We start from the raw sequence: 25,289 nt of genomic DNA, 5'->3' as shown, positions 1-25,289 counted from the left end.
AGACCCGGTCAGTTCTGAGTCACTCAAACACAGACAATATTTCTTGTATGTGGCTTTATCATGAAAGCAGTTCTTGGCCTTTTCACCAGTGGCACTGATTGAAGACACTTTTACTATGTATGATGAGTTTTTTTTTTTTTTTTGGACCGTGCTTTTGCAACAATGTCAGTGGCACATGGCGCAATCATTCGGCATGTCACTAGCACACTCCAATGGTAATCGGATGGAGTAATGATAAATCGAAGTTCGAAATATGTGCCTCATTTCGTCAGAAGCACAACTTCATTTTCTACTATAAAGCGGTTATCTAGTGTGTTCATGTTTTCACCCATGAAGATCTTACCATAACAGACTCAACAGATGAAATGAGTCAGAGAAGTTGGGTCACCAATTTTTTGCAACAAAACCCACCCAATTGCTACTCAAAACTAGGCCAATCACGTTTCAGTGGGGGTCTCTGGTATTCTGGGGGGTAAAATCCATGTTTTGGCAGGGCTCCCCTAGTAAAATTCGCATTCAAGGGGCTAAATATTGTGTTATTTGGGGTCGCTTCAACCCGCAGGCATGAAAAACTATGCTGGTATACGGACTTGGCAACACTGCAGAGAAGAGTTCTGTATGAAAGAAGCGCACACCTCCTATTACGTTATCGTCATGGACCAATGGTAGTATGAAGGTGTTTTGCCGCTGGAGCAAACTTTTCCTGAGAGTTTGCTTTGGCAAGCCTCCCAAAAGGAACACAAAACAAACTTTGTTTTGGCCTGATTTTGCTCAAAATGACGTCACATCAGTTCGTTCTTCGATTTTGTTCAAAGTATATCAGAGCCTTAAGCATTGCGGCATGTGCCAATGGTTTCTGTGCGTAAGATGCCTTGCCATTTATTGTTAATAACGCCTCTCATCATAACATTGCTGACGTAATATTTTGTCAAAATTATGAAAAAGAATATGGCATTATGAGATTAAAGTCTTAATACTATGAGAATTAATTAATGAGGAAAGTAACAGTGAAATGGTGTATAGTAAAGTAAACGTTTTTTTCATTATAAGTCTATAAATAATCAAAAATAAAATAACTATAAATAATAAAAAGTAATAATAAAATGAAAACGATCTTAGCCCAATTGATAATTTTTGCACATTTGAGGGGAAAAAAATATTAGTAGTAATAGACAGTTTGATTTGATTGACTGAATAGTTCACATTGCTTACAACAGTGGATAGTTCCTATAAAGTTTCCAGCCAACTGGCGAGAAACTGTTCTATTTATTCGCAAAGGACAATTCTGGCTGGCATTCGGTGCTTGGCGAGTGTTAATTTTTGGACCCTGTCTGCACACGTTCAACAGGCCGTTCTGCAGTAATGAGGGCTTGAGTCTGGTCAGCGAGCCGTCCTGTAAACAGTCTGAGAGCAGCGTTAATTAACTCTCACCAACACAGGAGAGCAGAATAAGGCAGAGATGGAGAGCCAGACCTCTGACCTCAGCAGGTCTAACCAGGCCTCATTGGACAGCCTCAATCTGAGCAATTAGTACACAGGGTCCCCCAATCTACATAATTGCCCAAGCAGGGGGTAGGACAGACAGGCATGTGAGTGGAGACGATTGGACACACACAAACAAACACATGATTCAAATAAAAAGAAAGACACACACTAATAACACTTATTTAGCTATGAAAAGGCTCTAAAAGTCACCATCACACATGGATTTGTGATAACTGCTCTGGTGGGGTGCTCAGCAGACACCCTGCTGAGACTGAGCATTGCCTGTTAGTAAGCCTGAATGCCGTGATTTCAGAAGGGATCAGTTCCTCCACCTTATCATGTGACCTCTCTGAAGAATGTCTTAACTCAGGACACAGGATAAAGACGCTGACTGGACTGGCTGAGAGTATCCTACCAATACTCAATGATGTTTGGTTCTGTTAACGGTTCTCACACATGCATTCTTCATCTGATGCAGAAAGAACAGTGTACTAAAATACTATCATCTCACAACTGAATCTAATGCATTACCTCGCAACTGATCTTTGCAGTTTGATTACTGAAAGAATTATTCTTTATTGAATTAAACACATACAGCTTACAGCTGACGTAAATTGGAAAAAACTTTTAAAGTTAAAAAGTTACTGGTGAAAGGGGGGGGGGGGTGTCGAAAAAGGGGGGGGGGAAACACAGAATGCATTTTTGCGAGACGTTGCGCAATATTATGCAACTGCCTTCTACACTGTAAAAAAGGACCATGATTTTAATGGTAAACTCTTTAAAAATGCTACAGTGAAAAATAGTTAATTGGTTTACAGAAAGTTTCCGTATTATTTACGGTGAATAACTGTAATAGCTCTAACGGTACGTTTAATATAATTTTACAGTAAAATACTGTTAAATTTACAGTTTTTGGAAGTGAAAAATAAGTCATTGTATAATTTACAGTGAAAAAACGTAAATTGACATTCCGACAATACCCTGCATGATGCGTCACATTTGATGTATTTTCGTTGAAATAACTAAATTTCTTCATAGTTTTTTCAATGCAATGTTTATTGCATTTTTAAAATTTCACGTGTGTTACCATGATGGTGTTTAGTGTTTGTGTGAATGACACTGTGTGCACCTTCTGCGTACTTCTCAGCTTGTGGAAAATCTGCTTGTGATGAACTTTGATTCATCATGTGACTCTCATCACCACTGTGTTTGGTGGTTGTCAGTTTATTATAAAGGTGCAAAACAGATATTAGTACTTCATTAGGTTGGTAAATTAACATCAGTTAATGAAATACAGTATTTTACCGTAAATGTAACAATTTTTTTTTACGTTGCTACCGTATTTTTGCGGTAAAGTTCTGGCAACCACAGCTGTCGGTTTTTTACCGTAAATTTTACGGGGATTTTTTTTTTTACAGTCTACACTGAAAAAAATTTGGTGTAGGATTTACTTTGAAACATTTTTCACTAAGAAATTTCTAGTAAATTTCACAAAGAATTACAAAGAAATGGCAAGTAACTTCGGAGAAGTTAGCAATAGCAAGCTAGCTTTGAAAGCATAAGATTCCACCCTCCCTTCAGAGTGCTCTCCAAAGACATGCCTCCTCCAAAACACATGAACGTGCACAGCCAGAGCAGAGTCTGTGGCGTTAAATCATGTGTCAAAGCACATAACATTATAATTATAAGCTCTGACTAGTACCACCTGACTGCTGCAGATTCAATTCGCCATTGATAGTGTTGACAGCGTCTGAGTGTGTGAACAGCTCCGGGTAGAGAGTCATGAGTTGCAATCTCATAATTACGATATGGCGTGAACACAGCATAAGCTTGTTGTTTTGGTTCAACAATCCTGTCTACAATCCTGCTAGCATGCATGGAGTGTGCCGATGACGTGTAATGTCTGCGCAAGTAGGTTGCACGGAGGTATGGAAATACGTAGGTTGACAGGCAGGTAGGACATCCTATTACTGCATTCAGACTGAATGCAATGATTGGACAAACATTCTTTGGTCCTGAGACTTCCACAGAAGATATATATATACCTTTTTTATCCAGGCCACTTTTATTATTGATTGCTATGTAGCCGTGTAGGTTGTAAACTGTGTAGAGAAAATCTCCATTAGAACTTCAAGATTGGTCCAAAGCAGACTTCTTAGGTACTCATACTGGTAATCTCATGTTCTGTTCACAAATGACCTCTAAACAGTAATTTACCAGTAATTTTCCTGAAAAGATGGTTTGTGTGAAAGAACCTATTGTATTTTTAGCCCCTGCTGGTAGATGTTGTTACTACATCACCTGGCTGCAGAGAGCTCCCTTAAATGAGTATCAGTATTCTAAACTATGTATACTACAACTACATTTTTCTTTTGTTTTTAACCAACTCTGACCCAAGCACATGACAGCGGAAGAACTGATGTTTGAATCCAAACCAGTGGTCAACAAGCCTCTCTAAAGCTCTTCATGTCCACCCAGCATGTTCAGATAAGACCTTTTGTGTCCCTCTTGATCCCTGCTGGAAACAACAGCACTTAAACCCACAGCACCGTCAACCCTTCCAACCCTGACAAGTTGGATCACCGTAATCCATACATTTGGATAGCTAATCCACATTCAGTGCCTCAGAGGACATAGAGACCTTTCGGCTTGTCAAATCCTGAGACGAGGATTTTGAACTGGGTATGTGAGGTGGGTAATACATGGGGCACCCCCCTTTGCAGACAATGAGCCTGCCCAGCTGAGCTGACAAGGACATGGGGGAGATGTTTGGGCTTACCAATGCGTAAGATCAATTAAGGGTGGTTGAGAGGAAGGTCTGAAAAGAGAAGCGATGACCCTGCCGTAGAAGAGAGCCATGCTGCCCCTTTTCACTAATCCAGTAAAAGAGCCAAATATTTGACATTTCATTTCATTTCGAGACATTTCAGTCCACAAACCAGCACGGGATCAGTCTCCTTTCTATATTAAAACAAGTAATCTGCATGAATAAAAAAAAAAAAAAAACCTTTTAAATATGTTTTCCACTAAAAAGAGACTGAGACATTCCTTCATCCTCCACAACAAAGAACAATAACTGAAAAAATATATACTAATTTCATACAATACCATTATGAGCCTCAGATATAGCCAGCAACAGATCCAGAAAAGTGCTCAACAGAAGAATGGCTTGGAATAGTATGAAGGTAAATTTATATTTGTGGACAAACTATCCCTTTTAATACTGCACTAAAAAGGCCAAAATGTATTAATTTCTTCCAAAAACAAAGAGTAGTAATCTATAACATGAAACTGTGCAATTCACAGACTATTTAATACACTGGGAAAGAATAATATACTTTAATACCCCAGTCATAGACAGCAGGAGTCAATAAATTGCTTATTAATAATGTGCTTACAAGGCTCAAGTGTGCCTGCAGCTGGTGCACCATGGAGCTGCAGCTTTATCTGAACCGCTACTGCCTGCCATAGGTCATGTTCAGTTTAAGACCACAGTGAAATATTGTTCATTCATAATCAAAAAGTAACCTAACTGCATTAAAAGGACATGATTACCAGTTTCACAAAAACTTCATGCAACAACTGAAGTATGAACTTGCACAGAAAAGATACTCACAGACATTTCCTGTGTTGTCAAAACTGCTGAGCACCTCATCCACTCTAATAGGGCCAAGATTGTCTCTGAAATGCATAAAGAAACATGATATAGGCATAAATATCCTGAGATACTGACAAACCAATAATGTTAGCATGAAATGTGAACAACATAATGTGTTTAATGGTAAGACTTTAGTATAGGGAACACATATAAACTATTAACTACGACTTTTCTCTTAATAAACTCCTGATTTACTGCTTATTAATAGTTAGTAAGTTAGTAATTAAGTTTAGGTATTGGGTAGGATTAAGAATGTAGAATAAGGTCATGCAGAATAAGACATTAATATGTGCTTAATAAATAGACAATATTCTAGTAATATGCATGCTACTAAAGCAACTAGTTAAAAGACCCTAAAATAAAGTGTTACTTGTTTAAAGGTGCCCTAGAATCAAAAACTGAATTTATCTTGGCATAGTTGAATAACAAGAGTTCAGTACATGGAAATGACATACAGTGAGTCTCAAACTCCATTGTTTCCTCCTTCTTATGTAAATCTCATTTGTTTAAAAGACCTCCGAAGAACAGGCGAATCCCAACATAACACTGACTGTTACATAACAGTTGGGATCATTAATATGTACACCCCCAAAATTTGCATATGCCAGTCAATGTTCAAGCATTAGACAAGGGCAGCCAGTATTAACGTCTGGATGTGCACAGCTGAATCATCAGACTAGGTAAGCAAGCAAGAACAATAGCGAAAAATGGCAGATGGAGCGATAATAACTGACATGATCCATAATATCATGATATTTTTAGTGATATTTGTAAATGGTCTTTCTAAATGTTTCATTAGCATGTCATAATGTACTTTTAAATGTGGTTAAAATTACCATAGTTTCTTACTGTATTCACGGAGACAAAAGAGCCGTCGCTATTTTCATTTTTAAACAGTCTGTATAATGCACAAATACAACTTCATTCTTTATAATGATAAAAATAAAGGAAGCGCATGATTTAAAGGGGCCGCGCGCTGAATCGGTGCATAGTTAATGATGCCCCAAAATAGGCAGCTAAAAAAATGAATTTAAAAAAATCTATGGGGTATTTTGAGCTGAAACTTCACAGACATATTCAGGGGACACATTAGACTTATATTACATTTTGTAAAAACTGGTTCTAGGGCACCTTTAATATATCATACTGACATGACGACAAAAAAATAAAAATAAAATAACCCAGTTAAACCAAAAATGAAAATTCTGTCATTGTTTATTCACCCATTCTGCTATAAATAAAAGCTGTTATTATTAGCAGAATGTCTAAGCTGCCCTTTTTTTCATACAATGAAAAGGAATGATGATAATGGCTGTGAAGACATATTTTCACAGCAGGATTTTTGGAATTAAATTTCATCTAGACTTGGAATATAAATCATACGAGCAACTTTTATGATGGAGTTTTAGTCCTCATTCACTATCATTGTATGGAAAAAAGACGGAATGAACGCAGCGCAAGATCCATTTTTTCCGTAAGTAGAATAGGGCAGGCGTAGGACATACAGCATAAGCTTTTTAAAGAATACGAAAGTTCGGTTTTGGCGAAAGCACACGTAAGGCGATCATTTGTTTACATAAACCATATACAGTTGTATTTTTTTTTTCTAAAATGACCAATCATTTCACTAGATAAGACCATTATTCCTCATCTGGTATCGTTTAAAGCCTTTTGAAGCTGCAATGAAACTGTAATTGTGACCTTCAACCATCTGGAAGCTGTTGAAGTCCACTATAAGGAGAATAATCCTGGAATGTTTTCATCAAAAACCTTAATTTCTTTTCGACTGAAGAAAGAAAGACATGAACATTTTGGATGACATGGGAGTGAGTAAATGATCAAGAAAATTTTATTTGAAAGTGAACTAATCCTTTAAGTGAACTATCCCTTAAAACATTAAGTCCTTCAGAGACTATGGGTGTGTGGAAACGAAAAACACCAACAAATAATCTGCTCTAGTGTAGTCTACTCAACACTTTCTCCAGCATACCTGAGTAAGGCACTGTACTGGGGAAAGATGGCACTTCTGTACTCCACCCACTGCCCGTCTGATGGGTCATCCGTCTCTGTGGGAGTGACCCTGCTCCTGGAGAACAGGTTAAAGGAGGAGAATCTTCGTACTGACACCTGCTGAACATCTGAACTGTCGAGCTGCTTCTGTTTCAGAACCTGCATTGTGAGAGACACATCCATTTGTCTAACGTGACAACCGCATTACATAACGCATTACATTTACGCTTATTTAACAAATAAGCTGTCAGCTTGAAGGAAATTCACTGAAACCCCCTCACCTGTCGCAGAAGACCCCATCGTGCCCTGGCCACAACGGTTCCACAGTGAGAGTCGTGATTTTGGTGATTATTCGCATGCATTTCTGTCGCAGCTAACGGGGGGTCTTTACATTTATTCATGCCAGAGCAACCTGCTCGATCTGATTCGGTTTCATGCAGAAAATAACGTATCACAGTAAAACTATAAATTGCAGCGTCTAAGGCGAAGGCTTATTTGGCATTTGTTCTCTGGATGTGGTTGAAGTATATTTAATACAATTTAATACCGTTTTCACAAATTCGCCGGTATGTACTGGTCTCTGTTGCTTAGTAATAAAATCCCACGCTACTTCCGTACACCACCTCCTCTTGTTGCAGGAGGAAAGAAAATCCAATTCATTACCAGAGTCATCGAACACTCTGCTCTATCGGCTATCATCTATGAATTTAGACTCGATTACTCTTGCCTGAACTAGATGTCATATTTCAGCGCCATTAGTGATAAGGAGTCTGATTCATTTAGGCGAATCGGTTCTTTCGAACAGTTCTTTTTAAAGAGCCGATTGATAGCCTTGTTATATTAATGTTGAAATACAGCCACCTAAAGGCACATATTCTATAATAGCGGTGTTTATTTTAATTTCATGTGTTCCAACTCAGTTTGTTGCAGCGATTAAGAACATAAATACAATTTGCATTCCCATTAAACTCTACAAAATGCACTTTTATCAGCTAATCCAGTTCACTATTCGGCTCTTGGTTTATTTTCAGTCAGACATGTACGAAACAGTCTGTTTTGAAAGTTTCACGGTTAAGTGTTGATCGAGAACAGCCAATGAATTGTTCCTGTTTTGTGAACCAATTCAACCGGTTCATTAAAAAGATCCGACTCAAAAGAACGGGCATCGATAGTGTAAATGTCAATGCACCTCAGTTGTGCAGAATAAGCACATGGGCTTCAGGGAAGTTTAAGTATTTTTAATGTGCTACTTACCCAGAATGATTAATGCACTGTATTTTTGACATTTACAGTAACAGAAAGACGCTGTTCCTTCATAATCAGAAACTAATTAGACAGTGACATCCTTGCTGCATTAAATGAATCTGACCACCTCCTCTTGTCTGCTGCTTTTGCGATCAGTTTCACGCAATATACATCGTGCGAATATACACCCACTAATCACACGTCTTTACACTGAGGTAAGATCAAGTTCATAGATGTGGTTTCACATTTGCACATGTACTTTTTGCATAACTGCGGTAAAGATATTGAACATTCGTTTGACATTCGCTGAGCAAATTAAGAGACTCATAAAAGTGCATGGTAAAAATAAACAAAAAAAGTATGAATTTACTGTAGCAAGAAAAAAAATAATGTGTTATTCATTAGAAAAAGTAACAGTATGTGTCTATGTAGATGCATAATAATAAACAATTATAATCGGCAAAATACTGTTTAAATTGCCTGTAGATGGTGTATAGCATAATCACACTGCAAATCAACTTCTCAAAAGTATTTTGTGTTTAACATGTCCTTCATTTATGTCCTTCAGGGATTCTCACAGACTACAGCAGAGCTGTGTAAAGCCCAACTACAGAAACTCAGAGGTCAGGAGCAGCGTTTTAAAAGAAGATTGCATTCGATTCACAGAAAGTTTGCCAATGTGCCAGAAAATTCAGAGGTAAGCAACTGTAATGGTGCAAAGTGTGTATAATGCATGATTGATATAAGTTTTAAACCAGTCTGAGTCATCATTCCCTCAACATCATCTCAAGTTTCAGGGACACCATCATGTATACTTTGAAGATGGCAAAGGAATCTACAGATCGACCCCAGGACACGGTAAGAGATATTAAAGAGGAACCATTTCAGAAAAGACAGTTCCAAGTAGAAACCAGTAAATCTGTTCATACAGGTGAGCTGGAGATGGTAGAGGTGTTCAGAGCAGACTGGGGAGGAGATGGATATGGAAGCATCCAGAGGGTCAGACTCTCTCCCACAGAGACCATGCTGGCTGCCACTGTAAAGAAAGACCACCATGAGGAGACCAGATGCATGTTGGTCCATCTAGGTGGTGTCAACCTTCAACAAAATGCTATGTTGGTTTTAGACAACGTGCTCAGCTTTGGTAAGATCTACTGTACTTTGATAATAACGCAAAGTTTTTTGACAGAGTTTTTCCTCCACAAATGTCTTCTCTCTTGCAGAATGGGCTGCAGATGACGTCCTCTTCTACAGCACACAGGAGGCTCTTCGTTGCCTGCGTGTTTTCCGTCTTCATCTCAGTGATTCTGGTGTCCAAACCACCCTTGTTTATGAAGAAAAGGATCCAGAGTAAGCCCAGAGTGTGCTTGGAGTCGGAATGAAATGGAAGTTGCGATAGTCATTTACAAAAAATTAAGAATTGTCTATTTAAGTCCTACTTGTTGGTGAAGAGTTATTTTAGCCAGCATTGATGTGGTTTTCTGCCCTCTCCTTAGGTTCTTTGTGGAGGTCAGTCGTTCCAGAGACCAGAGGCTGGTGACCATTAACTGCAGTAGCAAGATCAGTTCTGAGGTGTGGTTTGTTGACAGCAAGACTCCACTTTCATTCCCCACCCTCATCGAGTCCCGTCATCCTGGTCTGCTTTACCATGTGGAGCACTCGGACAACCATCTGTTCATCCTTGCGAACACTGGAGCACATCAGGAGTATCAGGTAATTCCAGCACCAAGAGACTTGAGCAGTATTGTTCAGAACTAAATTATAACTATGTGTATTTTTTTTCTTTCTCAAATCTCAAGCTGCTCAGGGCACCATTAGCCTCTCCGTCCATGCCACACTGGGTGCCTGTGTTCAGTGCCCTTCCAGGAACAGTCATTAAAGATATGGAGCTGCTTCAGGATCACTGCGTGTTCACAGTAAAGGATTCACAGTGTCGACTTCAGATCCACACTCTTACCACACAAGAGCCCTATCAGTTAAACACTCTCGAGGTGTGAAGAATCCCTAATTTACATACACAAGTGTTTATTTATATTGATAAAAATTTAAAGAGACATATTTTTATTTGCTATTTTAGATTTGTTTTACTGGACAGAGTCATCTTACTGAGTTAATTTCTTATTTCTTCTCATAAATGTATTAGAAAGTCTAAAGCCTTTACTCTCATGTTCTCTCTCTCTATATATACGTTTAAAAGTTTGGGGTCAGTAAGATTTTTTAATGTTTTAAAAGAAGTATCTTCTGCTCACCAAGGCTGCATTTATTTGATTAAAAATACAAACAAAAACAGTAATATTGTGAAATATTATTCCAATTTAAAACAGCTGTTTTCTATGTCAATATACAGTAAAGTGTAATTTATTCCTGTGATCAAAGCTGAATTTTCAGCATCATTACTCCAGTCTTCAGCGTCACGTGATCCTTCAGGAATCAATCTAATATGATGATTTGATGCTCAAGAAACATTTATGATTATTATCAATGTTGAAAACAGTTATTTACATTTTTATTTCATGATGCTATGATGAATAGAAAGTTCAAAAGAACAGCATTTGTCTGAAATCTAAATCTTTTGTAACATTAAACACTACCGTTCAAAAGTTTGGGGTCAGTAAGAATTTTAATTTTATTTTTGGGGGATAGAAATAAAATTAATCAATACTTTTATTTATCAAGGATGAGTTGAACTGATCAAAAGTTACAGTAAAGACAATTATAATGTTAGAAAATATTCTATTTTAAATAAATGCTGTTCTTTTGAACTTTCTATTCATCAAAGAATTTTGAAAACAATTTGTACACAACTGTTTTCAACATTGATAATAATAATGAATGTCGCTTGAGCATCAAATCATCATATTAGAATGTTTTCTGAAGGATCATGTGACACTTTTAATCAAATAAATGCAGGCTTGGTGAGCAGAAGATACTTCTTTTAAAACATTAAAAAAAATCTTACTGAGTCTGACCCCAAAATTTTGAACGGTAGTGTATATGTATATATATTATACAACTATTTTCAACTCTGATAATAATAAATGTTTTTTGAGCAGCAAATCATCATATTAGAATGATTTCTGAAGGATCATGTGACACTGAAGACTGGAGTAATGATGCTAAAAATTCAGCTTTACCATCACAGGGATAAATTCCATTTTAAAATCTATTCAAATCTCAAATTACTTTACAGTATTAAGGTTTTTGCTGTATATTTGATCAAATAAATGCAGCCTTGATGAACATAAGAGACTTCTTTCAAAACTTCACTTCACTTTCACTTCATTTATTAAAAAACTTATTAAATTAACCTCTTATTATTTTGACATATATATAATGTGAAAGACCTAGAATATCTTTAAACCTTTTAAACCTTTACAATAAAATAAGCATTAAATGTTTATGACACTGTAGAAAGACAAAATAAATAGAAATAGAAATCTAAATAGAAAATTATCAGGAGTTAAATGCTACAGTTATCATCTGGGCTGGGTCTCTAAAGACCCCTAACATAAGTAATGTAACCTTTTTCATGGATCAAATTTAAATTTTGCTTTTCTCATAAACAAAATGCCACCAAGAACTTGAATGTTCGATATGTTTTTGATATATTAAAAGGCTCTCTCAGACTCCATGAGGGTTTACCTGATACATTGATACATTTAACTGATACTATGGTCCAAATATGGGATCCAAAATGCTCTTGGTACTTTCTAACAGCATGTTTCTATTTTACTCTTAGCTTCCCTACTGGGCCTGTGATTTATCACCACAGCGTGTTGGGACTGTGAACGGACGGTCATTTAGTTTTCTCCTGTCCTCCCCAGTGCACCCACCTGTACGCTACCACTATTCCTCCAGAAAACAAAAGTTCTCCATAACAGAGGACGACACCCGGTATATCTCCCTCCCTGACTTTAACACTACACGCCTGCGGGCAGCCAGTCAGGTATGAGTTATTTAACATATGAGAAGTTTGTAAAAGTACAAAAAGCAGACCATGTCATTCCAAAAAGCCATAATATCCAAATGTCTGACTTTTTAGGATGGTACAATGGTGCCTTTGACTCTCCTCCATATGCCTGCATTATCTGAGCTGCATAACTCTCCACTGCTTCTGCATGTATATGGAGCATATGGTGTTGACCTCGATATGTCCTTCAGTCCTGAGAAGAGACTGTTGCTGGAGGACGGCTGGGCTCTGGCCTACTGCCATGTCAGGTACTGAACTACAACTCTAATAATCTTTTTTCATAGGTATGCAGAAAAATACTTTGAAATGCATCTCTATGTGTACTTGTGTTGTTTGTGACTGGGCAGGGGTGGTGGTGAGCGTGGTCTATCATGGCATCGAGCGGGCTCTGTGCTGCAGAAGCGGAGGGGAGTGGAAGATCTTGCTGCTTGCATCCAGACTCTTCATCGTTTGGGAGTGTCTCATCCTGCTCTAACCGCCCTCACCGCTCGCAGTGCTGGAGCTGTCCTAGCGGGGGCGTTGTGCAACCATAACCCACAGCTTCTTAGAGCTGTAATTCTACAGGTGGGTCTTCAGTAATTCAGTGACCACACATTTCTTGAGCCATATTTTCACAAGATATATGACATTGCAATTCTCGGCAGGCTCCTTTTCTGGATGTTCTTGGCACAATGCAAGACGCTTCCCTGCCGCTTACTGTTGAGGAGAGGGGGGAGTGGGGAGACCCCCATATAAGGGAACACAGGGACAACATTGCCTCTTACTGTCCCTGCCACAACATTATACCTCAGGTAAATCACTCAGATATCAAATACACTTCCGTTCAAAATTGTAGGTTACTTTTCTTTGTTTTTCTTATTCAGAAAGGGTGCATTAAATTGATCAAAAGTGACAGTAAATACATTTATCAAGTTACAAAAGATTTATATGTCAGATAAGTGCTGTTCTTTTTAACTTTCTATTCATAAAAACAAAAATGTATCATGGTTTCCACAAAAATAAGAGGCAGCACAACTGTTTTTAACATTGATATTAATAAGAAATGTTTTTGAGCAGCAAATCAGCATATTAGAATGATTTCTGAAGAATCATATGACACTGAAGACTGTAATGGCTGCTGAAAATGAGGCTTTTACATCAATGAATTACGTTTTAAAATATATTCAAACTGTTATTTTAAATTGCAAAAAATATTTTAACAGTTTTACTGTATTTTTTATTAATGAGGCTTAGTGATTTAAAAAAAAAAAAATCTTAAACAAATCTCTCAGACCTCAAACTTTTAATTAGTATTTTGTGTCTTATGATTCAAAGGCCATTTAATAATCGTTTTGTATTTTTTCACAGCTTTACCCATCTATTCTGATCACTGCATATTCAGAAGATCGCAGAGTTCCTTTATCTGGGGTCATGAAGTATGTGGAAAGACTAAAGAAGGCCATCCAAATGTGTACCACTCGGGTTGGTGTTAACGGTGAGTGTATAAATGCTCTCTTTAGCCTTTTTAATCAGCTTTACAATTGTCAGATTCTCCTAGCACATAAAATAAAGCAACTACAGTCTATGATTAAAGAGTATTCTTGGGTGTAATCAGCGTAATACATGAACTATAGATGGATGGATGGATGGAATCTAGACATCTCATTAGTCCAAGAAGTGAAGAAAATTATCTCCAGCATTAAAGCTGCAGTATTAAAAACTCTAATAAACCAAGTGAAGTATAATGGAAATGAACTTGGAGGTCACTGGCTGTAATCCCAGCTCTCAAATAAACCCCTGGGCTTAAGAGAAGCACTTACTCTCTCCTCAGGAGAGAAGAGCACTGATCTGGAAACAGGTGATGTGGAGCGATTCCTCTCCATATCAACCTGAGGTCACCTTGTGTGCGAGCTGCTGCGTGAGACACTCTGTCAGCACATCTTAGTCCGGACCCCCTCCGTTAGACTCGCTCTCCATCTGTGTACCGTTAATTATTTTTATTACAGACACACATACACAGAAACACCTTCGCTAACACCCAACACACATAAGCAAAGAAAAAACGAAAGTTCCTCTAATCTCTCCCATTCCTCTCCGGGAGATAAAACGCTGATCACACATGCTGCCAGCTCGGACGATTAACATGTTTATGAGATAGTGTATCAGCCGAGGAGATAAGGAACAATACACTGGGCTGTGCCAAGGTCAGGAGAAGGCTTGTGAAACATGCGGCCCAGAGAAGGAGCGGGATGAAGAGAGACACCGGCGGCCGTACTGCAGATAAGAGGCAGATGACAGAGTTTTAAGGATTAGGCATATGATTTTTATACTCAGCTTCACTTCAGAGAGATCCCATCACCGTGGGGAAATAAGGCAGCCAGGCAAAGGAGTGGGCCAAGTCCACCTACATGGCAGCCTCTCATCATCCACTCTGTTTCAAGAGCGCTGACTTTAAAGTGCTGCATGTGTTGCCCAGGTGTTGTGATGGAGAGCCAGAGTACCGGATTACGCTTGGATATTGTCAGTCTAGTCTTACATATTCAGTGCGTTTGGCCTTGTGACAAACATTAACTCGTGTCCATGCATTTCTTTATCTACTGTATTGATGTGCACCAAGATCAATTTTTAGCTTACTTATGTTTATTTAAAGGTGCTTCAGTAACTTTTTTCTTATTTAAAAAAATGACTCCATAGTTGATATTGTTAACTAAAACTATTAAAAATTGTTAATGGATATAAAGCTGCATTAGAAAAAAATATATATTTCAGTTAGTTGGCAAGGCAACATTACTAATTTTCATTTAAGCTGAAAAACTAAAACTATTGATGCTACACAGAAATGTTTAAAAAGTTCATAAATAAATATATATATATATATATATATATATATATATATATATATATATATATATATATATATATATATATATATATATATATATATATATGTTAGAACAGAAGGAAACATGATGCATTAAGAGAAAAATTTGGACTTCATCCTGTTCAAAAGTTTACACCCCCTGGCTCTTAATGTTTCCTTCTGGAGCATCAGTGAATGTTTGAAACTTTTTTAATAGTTGTGTTTGAGTCCCTCAATTGTCCTCAGTATGAAAAGATGGATCTTAAAATCATAAAGTCACTGCTGGAAAGGGTTCAAATATGCAAAACATGCTGGAAAACTGAAGAATCTGTTGGACCTGGAGGATTTTTCTGAAGAACAAAGCTCAGTTTAACTGCTCAGAACAAACAAGAGACTCATGAACAACCATCACAAAACATAAAAACAGTCGTAGATCATCCAGGTAACGACACACAGTATTAAGAATCAAGGGTTCATAAACTCTTTTATGTAAAACATCTTACTCAGGACAGTACTAAATAAAAAATAACATGCATTTTGCATGATCTCTCTTATTTTGTTAAAATTGTATCACATTTTCACAGATTCTTCCCTAATGTTAAATATATATCTGTTAAAGAGTGAAAAAGCTTCTGCAACAAGAAAATGTAGGGTGGGACTTGATTTTGTCCATCTGGAATTGATTGGATCATTGCGGTTTGCTATATTGCTGTGATCTCATGTGAGTGACAGGTTGTCCCACCCTCGTGCCAGTAAAAATCTCATCCGAAAAGAGAAGTGTTACTGCAAGAGGGAGGGGAAGTTAAATCATTTATAATAAACACTGCAATATTCCATAAACAAAAATTTTGATTTCGTGGTGATACATGTGAACCTGTGCCTCTTTGACATATGCTTCCCGCACTGTTCAACTACCAGCACGTGTCCCAGATGTCATTCTGAACATGCAGCCAGGAGGTGATCACTTTGGCCCTGAGGATTTTCATCTGTCCTTGAATGAGGTACATAAACAATTATATTCATCCCACACCTTATCAGACTGAACTGTGAAATTACCTGCATAAAAGTTGAGCATGGTGAGTATTATAAAGCTTTGGATTAATCGCCAAGGTTGTGATTATATAATGATCAAGTAAACATGCATTTTTTTCTGTATATATACACTTTCTCATGAGAATCAGTTGAGAGGTCACCTTTCACCTCTCACGGTTTAATGTCACACATTAACTTATACTGTACTGTTGAATGCTGTTAGACTTTTATGTCATGGTGTATTTTTCCAGGCTATATAGTAATCATATATTTGAAGTGAGCTTTTATTTGTGTAATATCTGCTACCTTTTTTTCCCCTCACAGAGTGCCCGGCAGTTAGCCTTTCTTTACACGGAACTTGGACTAGACCACCAAAAAACTCAACGGAGACAAAAAAAAAAAAAAAGCTCAAATAACCTAACTAGCAAGTCCCATAAACACTGAAAAAAAATTGTTTGTGTATGTGTGAATGACAAACAAGCAGACAAAAAGATATTTTTTAATAAACCAAACAATTTTGTTTTATAGATGCTGTTCATTTCTTTTTGAACAAAGGTTGTCTTTATTCTGGCAAAAATAAAATCTAACAGTGTCCAAAACTAGTTGTAATGTGACAAGTTTGCACTGACAAGCAACTCTTAACACAACAGTTATCACAGACAATCAGAAAATAATTGATGTTCAGGGTACAGTTCTATGGAGTGAGATTTTGGACCAATGAGATTTCAGAGTGGGCAGGACTAGCCAGCATGACACCACATAAATAAAACATGGAATAGATAGCCTTATTCATTTGTCGATTCGCTGTCTGCCTGATTAAGACAAGTATCCTCAACACTTGTACAGAATATCTAGTGCGGACAAATAGCAGGCTTTCTCAGAAACATAACATTCAGATGCATGGTTAGGGTGAAATCGCTGATTGGTAGAATATTCCAGGAGCAATCCTTGACCTTGAGATGTTGGAATACTGGATTTAGAGAAAGTGTTCTGGCTTATTGGCACTGTACTTAAATGCACAGTAAGGGAATCTGGCAGCTCACTAACCGAAGACAAGTCAGTTATAGTATCCTTGCCGAAGTTTAGAACCACCAGAAAGCCTTTTTTGAGCCCATCCAGCTCACGCAAATAAGCAAATACGTTGACATCACTCCAGACGTAGCAGAACCAGCCTCGGGACAGGACTACCTCCGACCCTTTGAGCAAATTCAGAGCACGATACTGTGAAATGGTAGAGTCTTGTTCGGTCTGCTGCAGCTAGAGAGAAAAATATAAGCTGGGATTAGATTTTTCCCTACTTTAACACACAGATTGTTTTCATAGCAGTCGAAATCAACGTACCTCCACATTGACAGTGCTGTAGTCTGGAGCGATGTCAAGCCATGTGCCGTTTTCACTGTCACTAAAGCCAGCATTGGGTTTATCATTCCACTGCATTGGTGTTCGCTGCGGGTCTCGACTGTTGCTCTTAATGGTAAAATAAAGTATATATTTAATTTTTTTAAAAAATGCATTAAATTGATCAAAAGTGACAGTAACTTTTTAACATAAATTGTTCTTGTGAACTTTTCCACAAAAAAATATTATGAAGCACAACTGTTTTAACATTTATTATAATATGAAATGTTTCTCGAGCATATGACTTCTGAAAGATTGTGTGACATTGAAGACTGGAGTAATGGCCGCTGAAATTTCAGGAATATATTACATTTTAAAATATATTTTATTGTAATAATATTTCACAATATTTTTGATCAAATAAATGTGGCCTTCAATCATAAGAGACTTCTTTCAAAAATATTTTTAAAATCCCCCAAATCGACCCCAAACTTTTGAACGGTAGTCCGTCCACTAAAACGTGAAAGTGACATGTGAAGGCCAAGTATGGTTACCCATACTCTGAACTTGTCCTCTGCATTTAACCCAGGGGTGTCTAAACTCGGTCCTGTAGGGTCACTGTGCAGCAGAGTTCGGCTCCAACCCCATTAAACAAACCTGAACCAGCCAATAAAGGGCTAATTTGGCATACTAGAAACTTCCAGGCAGGTGTGATGAGGCAAGCTAGCGCTAAACTTTGCAGGACAGTGGTCCATGGCTGCCTTAATAGGGCAACTAAAAGGACTTTTACAGCTCAAACAACACTTATTTGAATAAGAGTACAAAAGTGCTACATTTTAATGTGCATAAAGGGTTAGTTCACCCAAAAATGAAAATTCTGTCATTAATTACTCTCCCTCATGCCGTTCCACACCCGAAAGACCTTCCTTAATCTTCGGAACACAAATTAAGATATTTTAGTTGAAATCTGATGGCTCCGTGCGGCCTGCATAGGGAGCAATGACATTTCCTCTCTCAAGATCCATTAATGTACTAAAAACATATTTAAATCAGTTCATGTGAGTACAGTGGTTCAATATTAATATTATAAAATGACAAGAATATTTTTGGTACGCCAAAAAAAAAAAAAAAAACTTATTTAGTGATGGCCGATTTCAAAACACTGCTTCAGGAAGCATCGGAGCATAAATGAATCAGTGTGTTTTGAAATCGGCCATCACTAAATAAGTCGTTATTTTGGGGTTTTTTTGGCGCTCCAAAATATTCTCGTCGCTTTATAATATTAATATTGAACCACTGTACTCACATGAACCGATTTAAATATGTTTTTAGTACCTTTATGGATCTTGAGAGAGGAAATGTCATTGCTCCCTATGGAGGCCTCACGGAGCCATCGGATTTCAACTAAAATATCTTAATTTGTGTTCCGAAGATTAACGAAGGTCTTATGGGTGTGGAATGGCATGAGGGTAAGTAATAAATGACAGAATTTTCATTTTTTGAACAAACCCTTTAATGTAACTATTGCTTTAAAAAAAAAATAATGGAAGTATTTTACACTTACTGGATCATGTTGTCCAAAAGGATCCTGAATTACTGATACATTTACGTTCACCATGCCAATCTCCTCTCCATAGTATGTAGTGGGAGTTCCAGGCAGGGTTAACAACAGCATGTTTATAGCACGTACATATTCCTTACCAGCACTGGAGCCTATACGTGGCTTGTCATGGTTTCCCACCTATATATGTAAACAAACATATTTTGTGATTGTAACAAACCGAACAAAATGTATTTTAAATTTTATATTTGAAGCTGGAATGTGAAATTGTTTTTCCATTTTAATCTCAATTTGACCAAAGGCAGCACAATTTGAAAACAATCTTTATTTTTTCTGACATCTGGTCACTCACCACCCAGTTTGGCCATTTTCCCTTTGGCATATTCGACATCCATAAATCAACCAGGACTTTGGCTTGGTTCCCTGACAGATCATCAGGAAGATAAAGTAGATAGAAGTTAAAGGGAAAGTCGGCTTCTGTGGCATAGCTTGTGCCATAGTACCTCATGGTTTTTTCAATTTCTTTGTAGTCATAACACTCTGTAACCATGAATCTAAGTTAGAGAAAACACAAAAGAGCCATTTACAAGAGAGAAACACATGGAGAATTGTGAAGTCGAAGAACTGAGGATACCTGTAGCGGCCAGGTTCTCGGCTGTAGGCGTCCATCTCTATCCTCCATTGTGTCAGGATCTCATGTAGCCCGTTTTGTGTGTAGGTGTAGTCATGGTAGAGCTCAAACTCTGTGTCCACCTTCGACTGAAAGACATCAAGAGATGAAAGAATGAGGAAAACCTTGTAATTAGATACAATGGAAATCAGATGTGCAGTCTAAGTACATTACTTTAAACAAACTGAAGGACGAATGAAAATGATTTTCTACAGTAATCCACAACATGTCACAGATGATAGAGTTTAACTTGTGTTGAACCCGGAACATTTTTCTAAGTCCATTAGGACCGAAGGACAAGTCATTGAAGAAAGAGGGCCAAGACCACTGAGTCATTCCACGGCCTTCCCTAGATCTTCAGTGGCTTTGTGATCATCTGGAATTAGGATAATGGGCATGACTTGCCAGTAAATCCAGAGAAATATGCACTAGTAATCCTTCAATGACATTGTGAGAACAAAGAATAGTAACATGACTCTTCCTAAATGCATTCAGAGAATAATTGTGGCTCTGGCAGATGAAGTGCTTCAATAAATAAGTGTGTAAACTGAATGTGTATGTTTTCATGAGATTATATAGCTTACTGGATCTTGGTCAGGGTCAACCTGTGGTTCATTTCTCAAATGTGTGGCCTCAAGCATGTGTTTCACAGCGTCCATGCGGAACCCATCCACCCCCTTCTTCAGCCAGAAATGGATTATGTCCTATTACACAGACATGAAACAAAGATCAAAGAGGGTCCATGTTCGCAGTGAAACATGATATGGTATGGTGGACTGCAGATCTGCATGAAGGGCCTTTTTGTTAAAGAGTTTGAAGGCTAATATTCCTCCTCCAGCAATATTTACAAATATTTCACTCTTCAACAACAACATCCTGTGTAAATGAAAACATAACTGTGTTTAAATGGATGGTGGCTTCATGCTTAAGTGGTTTAAAGCCCTCTTACATTCATTCATTTATTCAAAACGTTCATTCAGACACAGTCACTGATTTTCTTAACACTTTTTCTCATTCACACACTGCTTTTTCCCACAGCAACATTCACTCCAAAAATTGTGTATCCAAAAATGAATGTCTGTCTGTCTGTCTGTCTGTCTGTCTATCTATCTATCTATCTATCTATCTATCTATCTATCTATCTATCTATCTATCTATCTATCTATCTATCTATCTATCTATCTATCTATCTATCTATCTATCTATCTATCTATCTATCTATCTATCTATCTATCTTTAATGAAAAAGATGGAAATATCAGGGATTTCATATGTCTTGGAAAAGTCTTAAAAAGTCATGGGAAATTTTTTTTTTTTTTTTTAGTTGAGCTCAAGCTCAAGAACATTTTATTGTCTACAAATAGAAAATAAAATTAAATTGATTTATTAAATTTAAAATAAATCCTTATCCATTCATCCCAAATGATTGGAAAAGTATATATACACTCAAAATAAAGGTTCTTTATTGGCATCTATGGTTCCATGAAGAACCATTAATGACCATAGAAAATTTTCTTTGCACAAAAAAAAAATAAAAATTACTTCACACTTTGGTTCTTTACGGAAGAGGATTAGGGCCAAGCAATAATAAAAAAAAATAAAACCATCTCGAGATTAAAGTTGTTAAATTTCGAGAAAAAAGTCAAAATAAAATGTTGAGAATAAACTCGTTAAATTACGAAAAAAAATCTTGTTAAATTTTGAGAAAAAAGTTGAGATAAAATGTTGAGAATAAATTCATTAAATTATGAGAAAAATGTTGTTTGTTCTCATAATTTAACTTTTTTCTCTTAATTTAATGACTTTATTCTCAACATTTTATCTAAACTTTTTTCTCAAAATTTAACGAGTTTATTCTCAACATTTTATGTCGACTTTTTTCCCGAAATTTAACAACTTAAATCTCGAGATGGTTTTATTTTTTTTATTATTGCTTGGCCCTAATTCTCCGTAGTTCTTGGATGAACCTTTTGGGTTCCCAAAGAACAGTTGGGAACCTAAACTAGTCATCCAAGAACCATCCTAGTGTTAAGTGTTTTTTCCTAAAATGGTTCATCTGTGCAGTGTTGCTGAATTGGGTTGCTTTTACACTGTTGCCGCGGGTTGTTTTTCATGTCCGCGGGTTTAATCGACCCAAAATAACACGATATTTAGTCCCTGGAATATGTATTTTACCTGGGGAGCCCTGTAAAAAAATGTGAATTTTATCCCCTGGAACACGATTTTTACCATGGGTAAAAAAAAAAAAAAAAAACCTTTTGGAACCTAAAGTCTGCATAATGTTCATAGTCAAGCCATTGTCTACATGCTTCCTTTAGCTCTTTCTTACCGTCATCTCCTCTATGACTCGGGGGTTACGGAAGTTCAGGTCTGGCTGTTCCTTGAGGAACTGATGGAAATAGCACTGTTGTCGTATTTCATCATACTCCCAGGTGGAATTCCCAAAGACACTTACCTGGACAAACAATGTGACACTACAGTCAACCACATCTAAGTTCTATATGTAAATGTTTTCTAATCATTTTACTTAATTGAGTCCTAATTGCAACAAAAAAATAATAATAATAATAATAATGTGCTATAAAAAATGATGAGATATAATAGTTTGGGACAAACATTCTGAATAGCACTGATTCTTTATGTTGAACCATACCAAAGATCCACTGGATAATGCTACAGCAGCTCTTACTATTCACTGATTTGTTTGCATTGTGAGGATGGACATTCATACCCAGTTGTTAGGAGGTTTGTCTGCTGTGCAGTTAACCCAGATATAGTAGTCTTTATAGGGCTCTGTGCCATTACGGCTAAGTTGGAACCAGACGTGTTTGTCGCTGGTGTGGTTCGGGATGTAGTCCATGATCAGCTTTAGACCTGTGGCCAAAAAAAACAAACAAACAAAAAAAACAGCTAAGATTAATGCGATTATCAAACAGAGCATTTTATAGTGATTATAATGGTGTTATAACATTGTAACAAGTTTGGAACTGTTAATTATTAACAACTCGTGAAACTTGCTAAATTATAGCCATAAACAGCAAAAATGATGACTGCAAAATGAGTCATTCCGTTACAAGTTGTTGGTTGACAACAAAGTTGATTGAAATATCTTGGATCATTTATTATATTGCATGCCCACCTCTGTCATGCATGCTTGCTAGGAGGTCATCAAAGTCTTCCATCGTTCCAAAGATAGGGTCAACCTCCCTGAAGTCCTCTACGTCATAGCCAAAGTCCCTCATAGGAGACTTGTAGAAAGGACTGATCCAGATTGCTTTAATGTTCAGGTACTCAAAATGACTCAGTTTCTCCCTGATTCCTGAAATCAAACAACGAATTATAAAACTGTTATCTACACATTTTTGCACCTTTGACCTGTACTAAGACATATGACAATCCTCACAATGGATTTATCTTAATCAATCCAAACTTTAATCATTTCAATCTTTTAATATCTAAATATGATCGTTTTTGAGAGTCACTAAAGTCATAATACGTCTCATGTAGAAGATAAGCTGGTGTTTTGTCTTATCCATAGTGTTTGCTTTGTCTGAACATGTTTCAAAGTAAAATACTAATGACCCTGTAATGCACCGCCATAAAATCATTTTTTTTACTTTATGGCATGTGTAGATGCAATTTTACCCGTTACATAAGAGCATTAAACAACCTCCTCCTCTTGCATGAAACAGAATATGCAGCAATACAAAAAACAAGGCTTTTGTGTGTCTGTCCAAGCCATCAATACACTCACTTCTCAAATAACACTACAGCTGAAGGGAACTCTCAGCTACTGAAAAGGGAGTTGTTTTTCAAGGCAGCTTGAAACTTTTCAGCCTTTATGTTTTAGGCCAATTGTTTCAGAATTAACCAAATTGTTGAAAAATGGTCACATTATGCATACTAGGATGCGTGTAGGTACATTGGGTGTTCTCAGAATGATTGAAATCACACTGAAAATACAAGATCCAAACCTGACACAGAGGTTCTCAACAATATTATGTAAGATTTAGAGATCACAGAACAATTAACATGATTACACTATTTTTATGTAAACATGGACAAAAAGATTTCAAAATACTATCATTTTATGCAACAATAAAAATATTAAAATAATTAAAATGTAATAAGTGTTATAAGTCTAATAATCATTACTAAAATACCTTTTTTTTTCTTTTTTTTGCAGAATGCATAAAAAGGTGGTATAATTGCCTATTTTGCATATGTTTGGGGGGCAACTTTTAATACAAGGTACATAACAGAAAATATTGCCATTATCCGTGGTGTTATTGTTAACTACATCTATTAAATAATATCATTTTTCGGTAATTGAAATAAAGTATATAAAAAAACAAAATAAATGTTAGATGAAAAACAAAGAAAAAAATTAAATTTAGAAATGTTGCATTGTCAACTAGCTACAATAAATGAGTCTAAGTTGAAGTACTAAAATTATTTAAACAAACTGAAATTAAAAAAGCTAAATAGAAATATTTAAAACAAAAAAAAATAAAAATGAAAACTAAGCTATTTCAAAATATTATTAAATACTATAATAACATAAAATAACAATGAGAATAACAACTTTACATTGCTTCATGGGAACATCTTAAAAAATTATTATTATTTTTTTTTGTTACCTTGACGACCAAAAATTACCTTTAAGGTCTCCAACACCATCCGCATTTGAATCTTTGAATGATCGTGGATAAACCTGATAGACCGGAGTCAGCTGCCACCAGCTCATGCATCGAGGCGACAGCGCCACGATCGTAATGGTCATGGCAATCAGAGCCAGGGTGCATGCGATGATCAGCCAGAAAATAATCTCTCGAGGTATTCGGTAGCAGGCTTTGCTCGAGTATAACATCAGAACCTCTTTGGGCATCCCAGCATACGGTTTGATCTGAGTGTATGCATTTTCCTCCGGCCTGGCGGTGATGGAGACGCTGGTGGCCTGTTGCTCTCGAGTGCTTGATGCGTCAGGTGTGTCATCATCATCCTCTTGAAAGGCTGCATTCTGGGCACCTTCTTGCAGCTCCAACGTGTCGATGTTTGTGATTTTGGTCAAACTCATCGTTCTTCATTCAATCCAAGATCACAGGAACAACACTTGTGTTGTGAGAGCCGACACACCAGTCCTGTTAAATAGAGGCATTCACAAGTCCATAGTGCACAACCCTCATTCAGTCTCCATCGCTCTCACACACACAATAAAACCCCTCCCAGAGGAATGTGGCAGAGATTAGCAAGGCCAATCACACACTGCCTTGGCTACATATTATTGAAAAGTCAGGTAACTCATCATGACATTGGCTATAAGTGACGGTTTACAAGGTTTTAGTGTTGCGGACAACACTGTCTACACGGGATTCTCGCACCCCTCGACAGAACCACGGTATTTGAGTTAGCAAACTAAAGACAACTAGTTAGATAGCTAGCTTTCTCATTGTATGAAAAACTAGATGGCAAGCCTTTAGTT

At 37.1% G+C, this 25,289-nt stretch overlaps 3 protein-coding genes across 3 annotated transcripts in view; 1 reads left to right on the top strand and 2 right to left on the bottom strand.

The window, feature by feature from the left end:
• camkmt (calmodulin-lysine N-methyltransferase) overlaps positions 1-7,762 on the bottom strand; it is a 120,766-nt gene extending 113,004 nt beyond the window's left edge. Inside the window, exons 1-3 of the mRNA XM_067386096.1 lie at positions 7,435-7,762; positions 7,134-7,312; positions 5,102-5,166 (exon numbers count right to left, since the gene is read on the bottom strand). Coding sequence (XP_067242197.1) covers positions 5,102-5,166; positions 7,134-7,312; positions 7,435-7,554 — 364 coding nt within the window. The 5' untranslated portion in view covers positions 7,555-7,762. The remainder of the gene's footprint in view (positions 1-5,101; positions 5,167-7,133; positions 7,313-7,434) is intronic.
• Positions 7,763-8,326: 564 nt separating this feature from the next.
• Positions 8,327-16,691, top strand: prepl (prolyl endopeptidase like). Its single transcript, XM_067386093.1, has 14 exons — positions 8,327-8,613; positions 8,967-9,095; positions 9,190-9,256; positions 9,330-9,542; positions 9,622-9,748; positions 9,895-10,111; positions 10,198-10,389; positions 12,138-12,344; positions 12,441-12,616; positions 12,716-12,932; positions 13,013-13,159; positions 13,716-13,842; positions 16,126-16,208; positions 16,564-16,691. The coding sequence occupies exons 1-14, from the start codon at positions 8,512-8,514 to the stop codon at positions 16,681-16,683; spliced, it is 2,124 nt and encodes a 707-aa protein (XP_067242194.1). The 5' UTR covers positions 8,327-8,511; the 3' UTR covers positions 16,684-16,691.
• Positions 16,692-17,062: 371 nt separating this feature from the next.
• Positions 17,063-24,951, bottom strand: slc3a1 (solute carrier family 3 member 1). The gene is made up of 10 exons (XM_067386094.1): positions 24,467-24,951; positions 22,947-23,126; positions 22,539-22,681; positions 22,137-22,262; positions 20,393-20,512; positions 19,773-19,897; positions 19,491-19,692; positions 19,142-19,318; positions 17,581-17,706; positions 17,063-17,496 (listed from the first exon to the last, which is right to left on the bottom strand). Exons 1-10 carry the CDS (start codon positions 24,882-24,884, stop codon positions 17,071-17,073), a joined length of 2,043 nt encoding a protein of 680 aa, XP_067242195.1. The 5' UTR covers positions 24,885-24,951; the 3' UTR covers positions 17,063-17,070.
• Positions 24,952-25,289: the final 338 nt, after the last annotated feature.

This window comes from Chanodichthys erythropterus, chromosome 5, assembly GCF_024489055.1.
Source record: "Chanodichthys erythropterus isolate Z2021 chromosome 5, ASM2448905v1, whole genome shotgun sequence".
NCBI lineage: Eukaryota > Metazoa > Chordata > Actinopteri > Cypriniformes > Xenocyprididae > Chanodichthys > Chanodichthys erythropterus.
This window is presented reverse-complemented; position numbering and strand designations above follow the sequence as displayed.

What these genes read in the sequence shown, in the direction of transcription:
- prepl (XM_067386093.1), top strand. Translation starts at nt 8,512, where the DNA reads ATGAATCTGACCACCTCCTCTTGTCTGCTGCTTTTGCGATCAGTTTCA. An exon ending in GAGCACATCAGGAGTATCAG is followed by an intron (nt 10,112 to 10,197) that starts GTAATTCCAGCA and finishes TCAAATCTCAAG; the next exon opens with CTGCTCAGGGCACCATTAGC. An exon ending in GCCACAACATTATACCTCAG is followed by an intron (nt 13,160 to 13,715) that starts GTAAATCACTCA and finishes ATTTTTTCACAG; the next exon opens with CTTTACCCATCTATTCTGAT.
- slc3a1 (XM_067386094.1), bottom strand. Translation starts at nt 24,884, where the DNA reads ATGAGTTTGACCAAAATCACAAACATCGACACGTTGGAGCTGCAAGAA. An exon ending in GAAAATGGCCAAACTGGGTG is followed by an intron (nt 19,319 to 19,490) that starts GTGAGTGACCAG and finishes TTACATATATAG; the next exon opens with GTGGGAAACCATGACAAGCC. An exon ending in ACAGCACTGTCAATGTGGAG is followed by an intron (nt 17,497 to 17,580) that starts GTACGTTGATTT and finishes TTTTCTCTCTAG; the next exon opens with CTGCAGCAGACCGAACAAGA.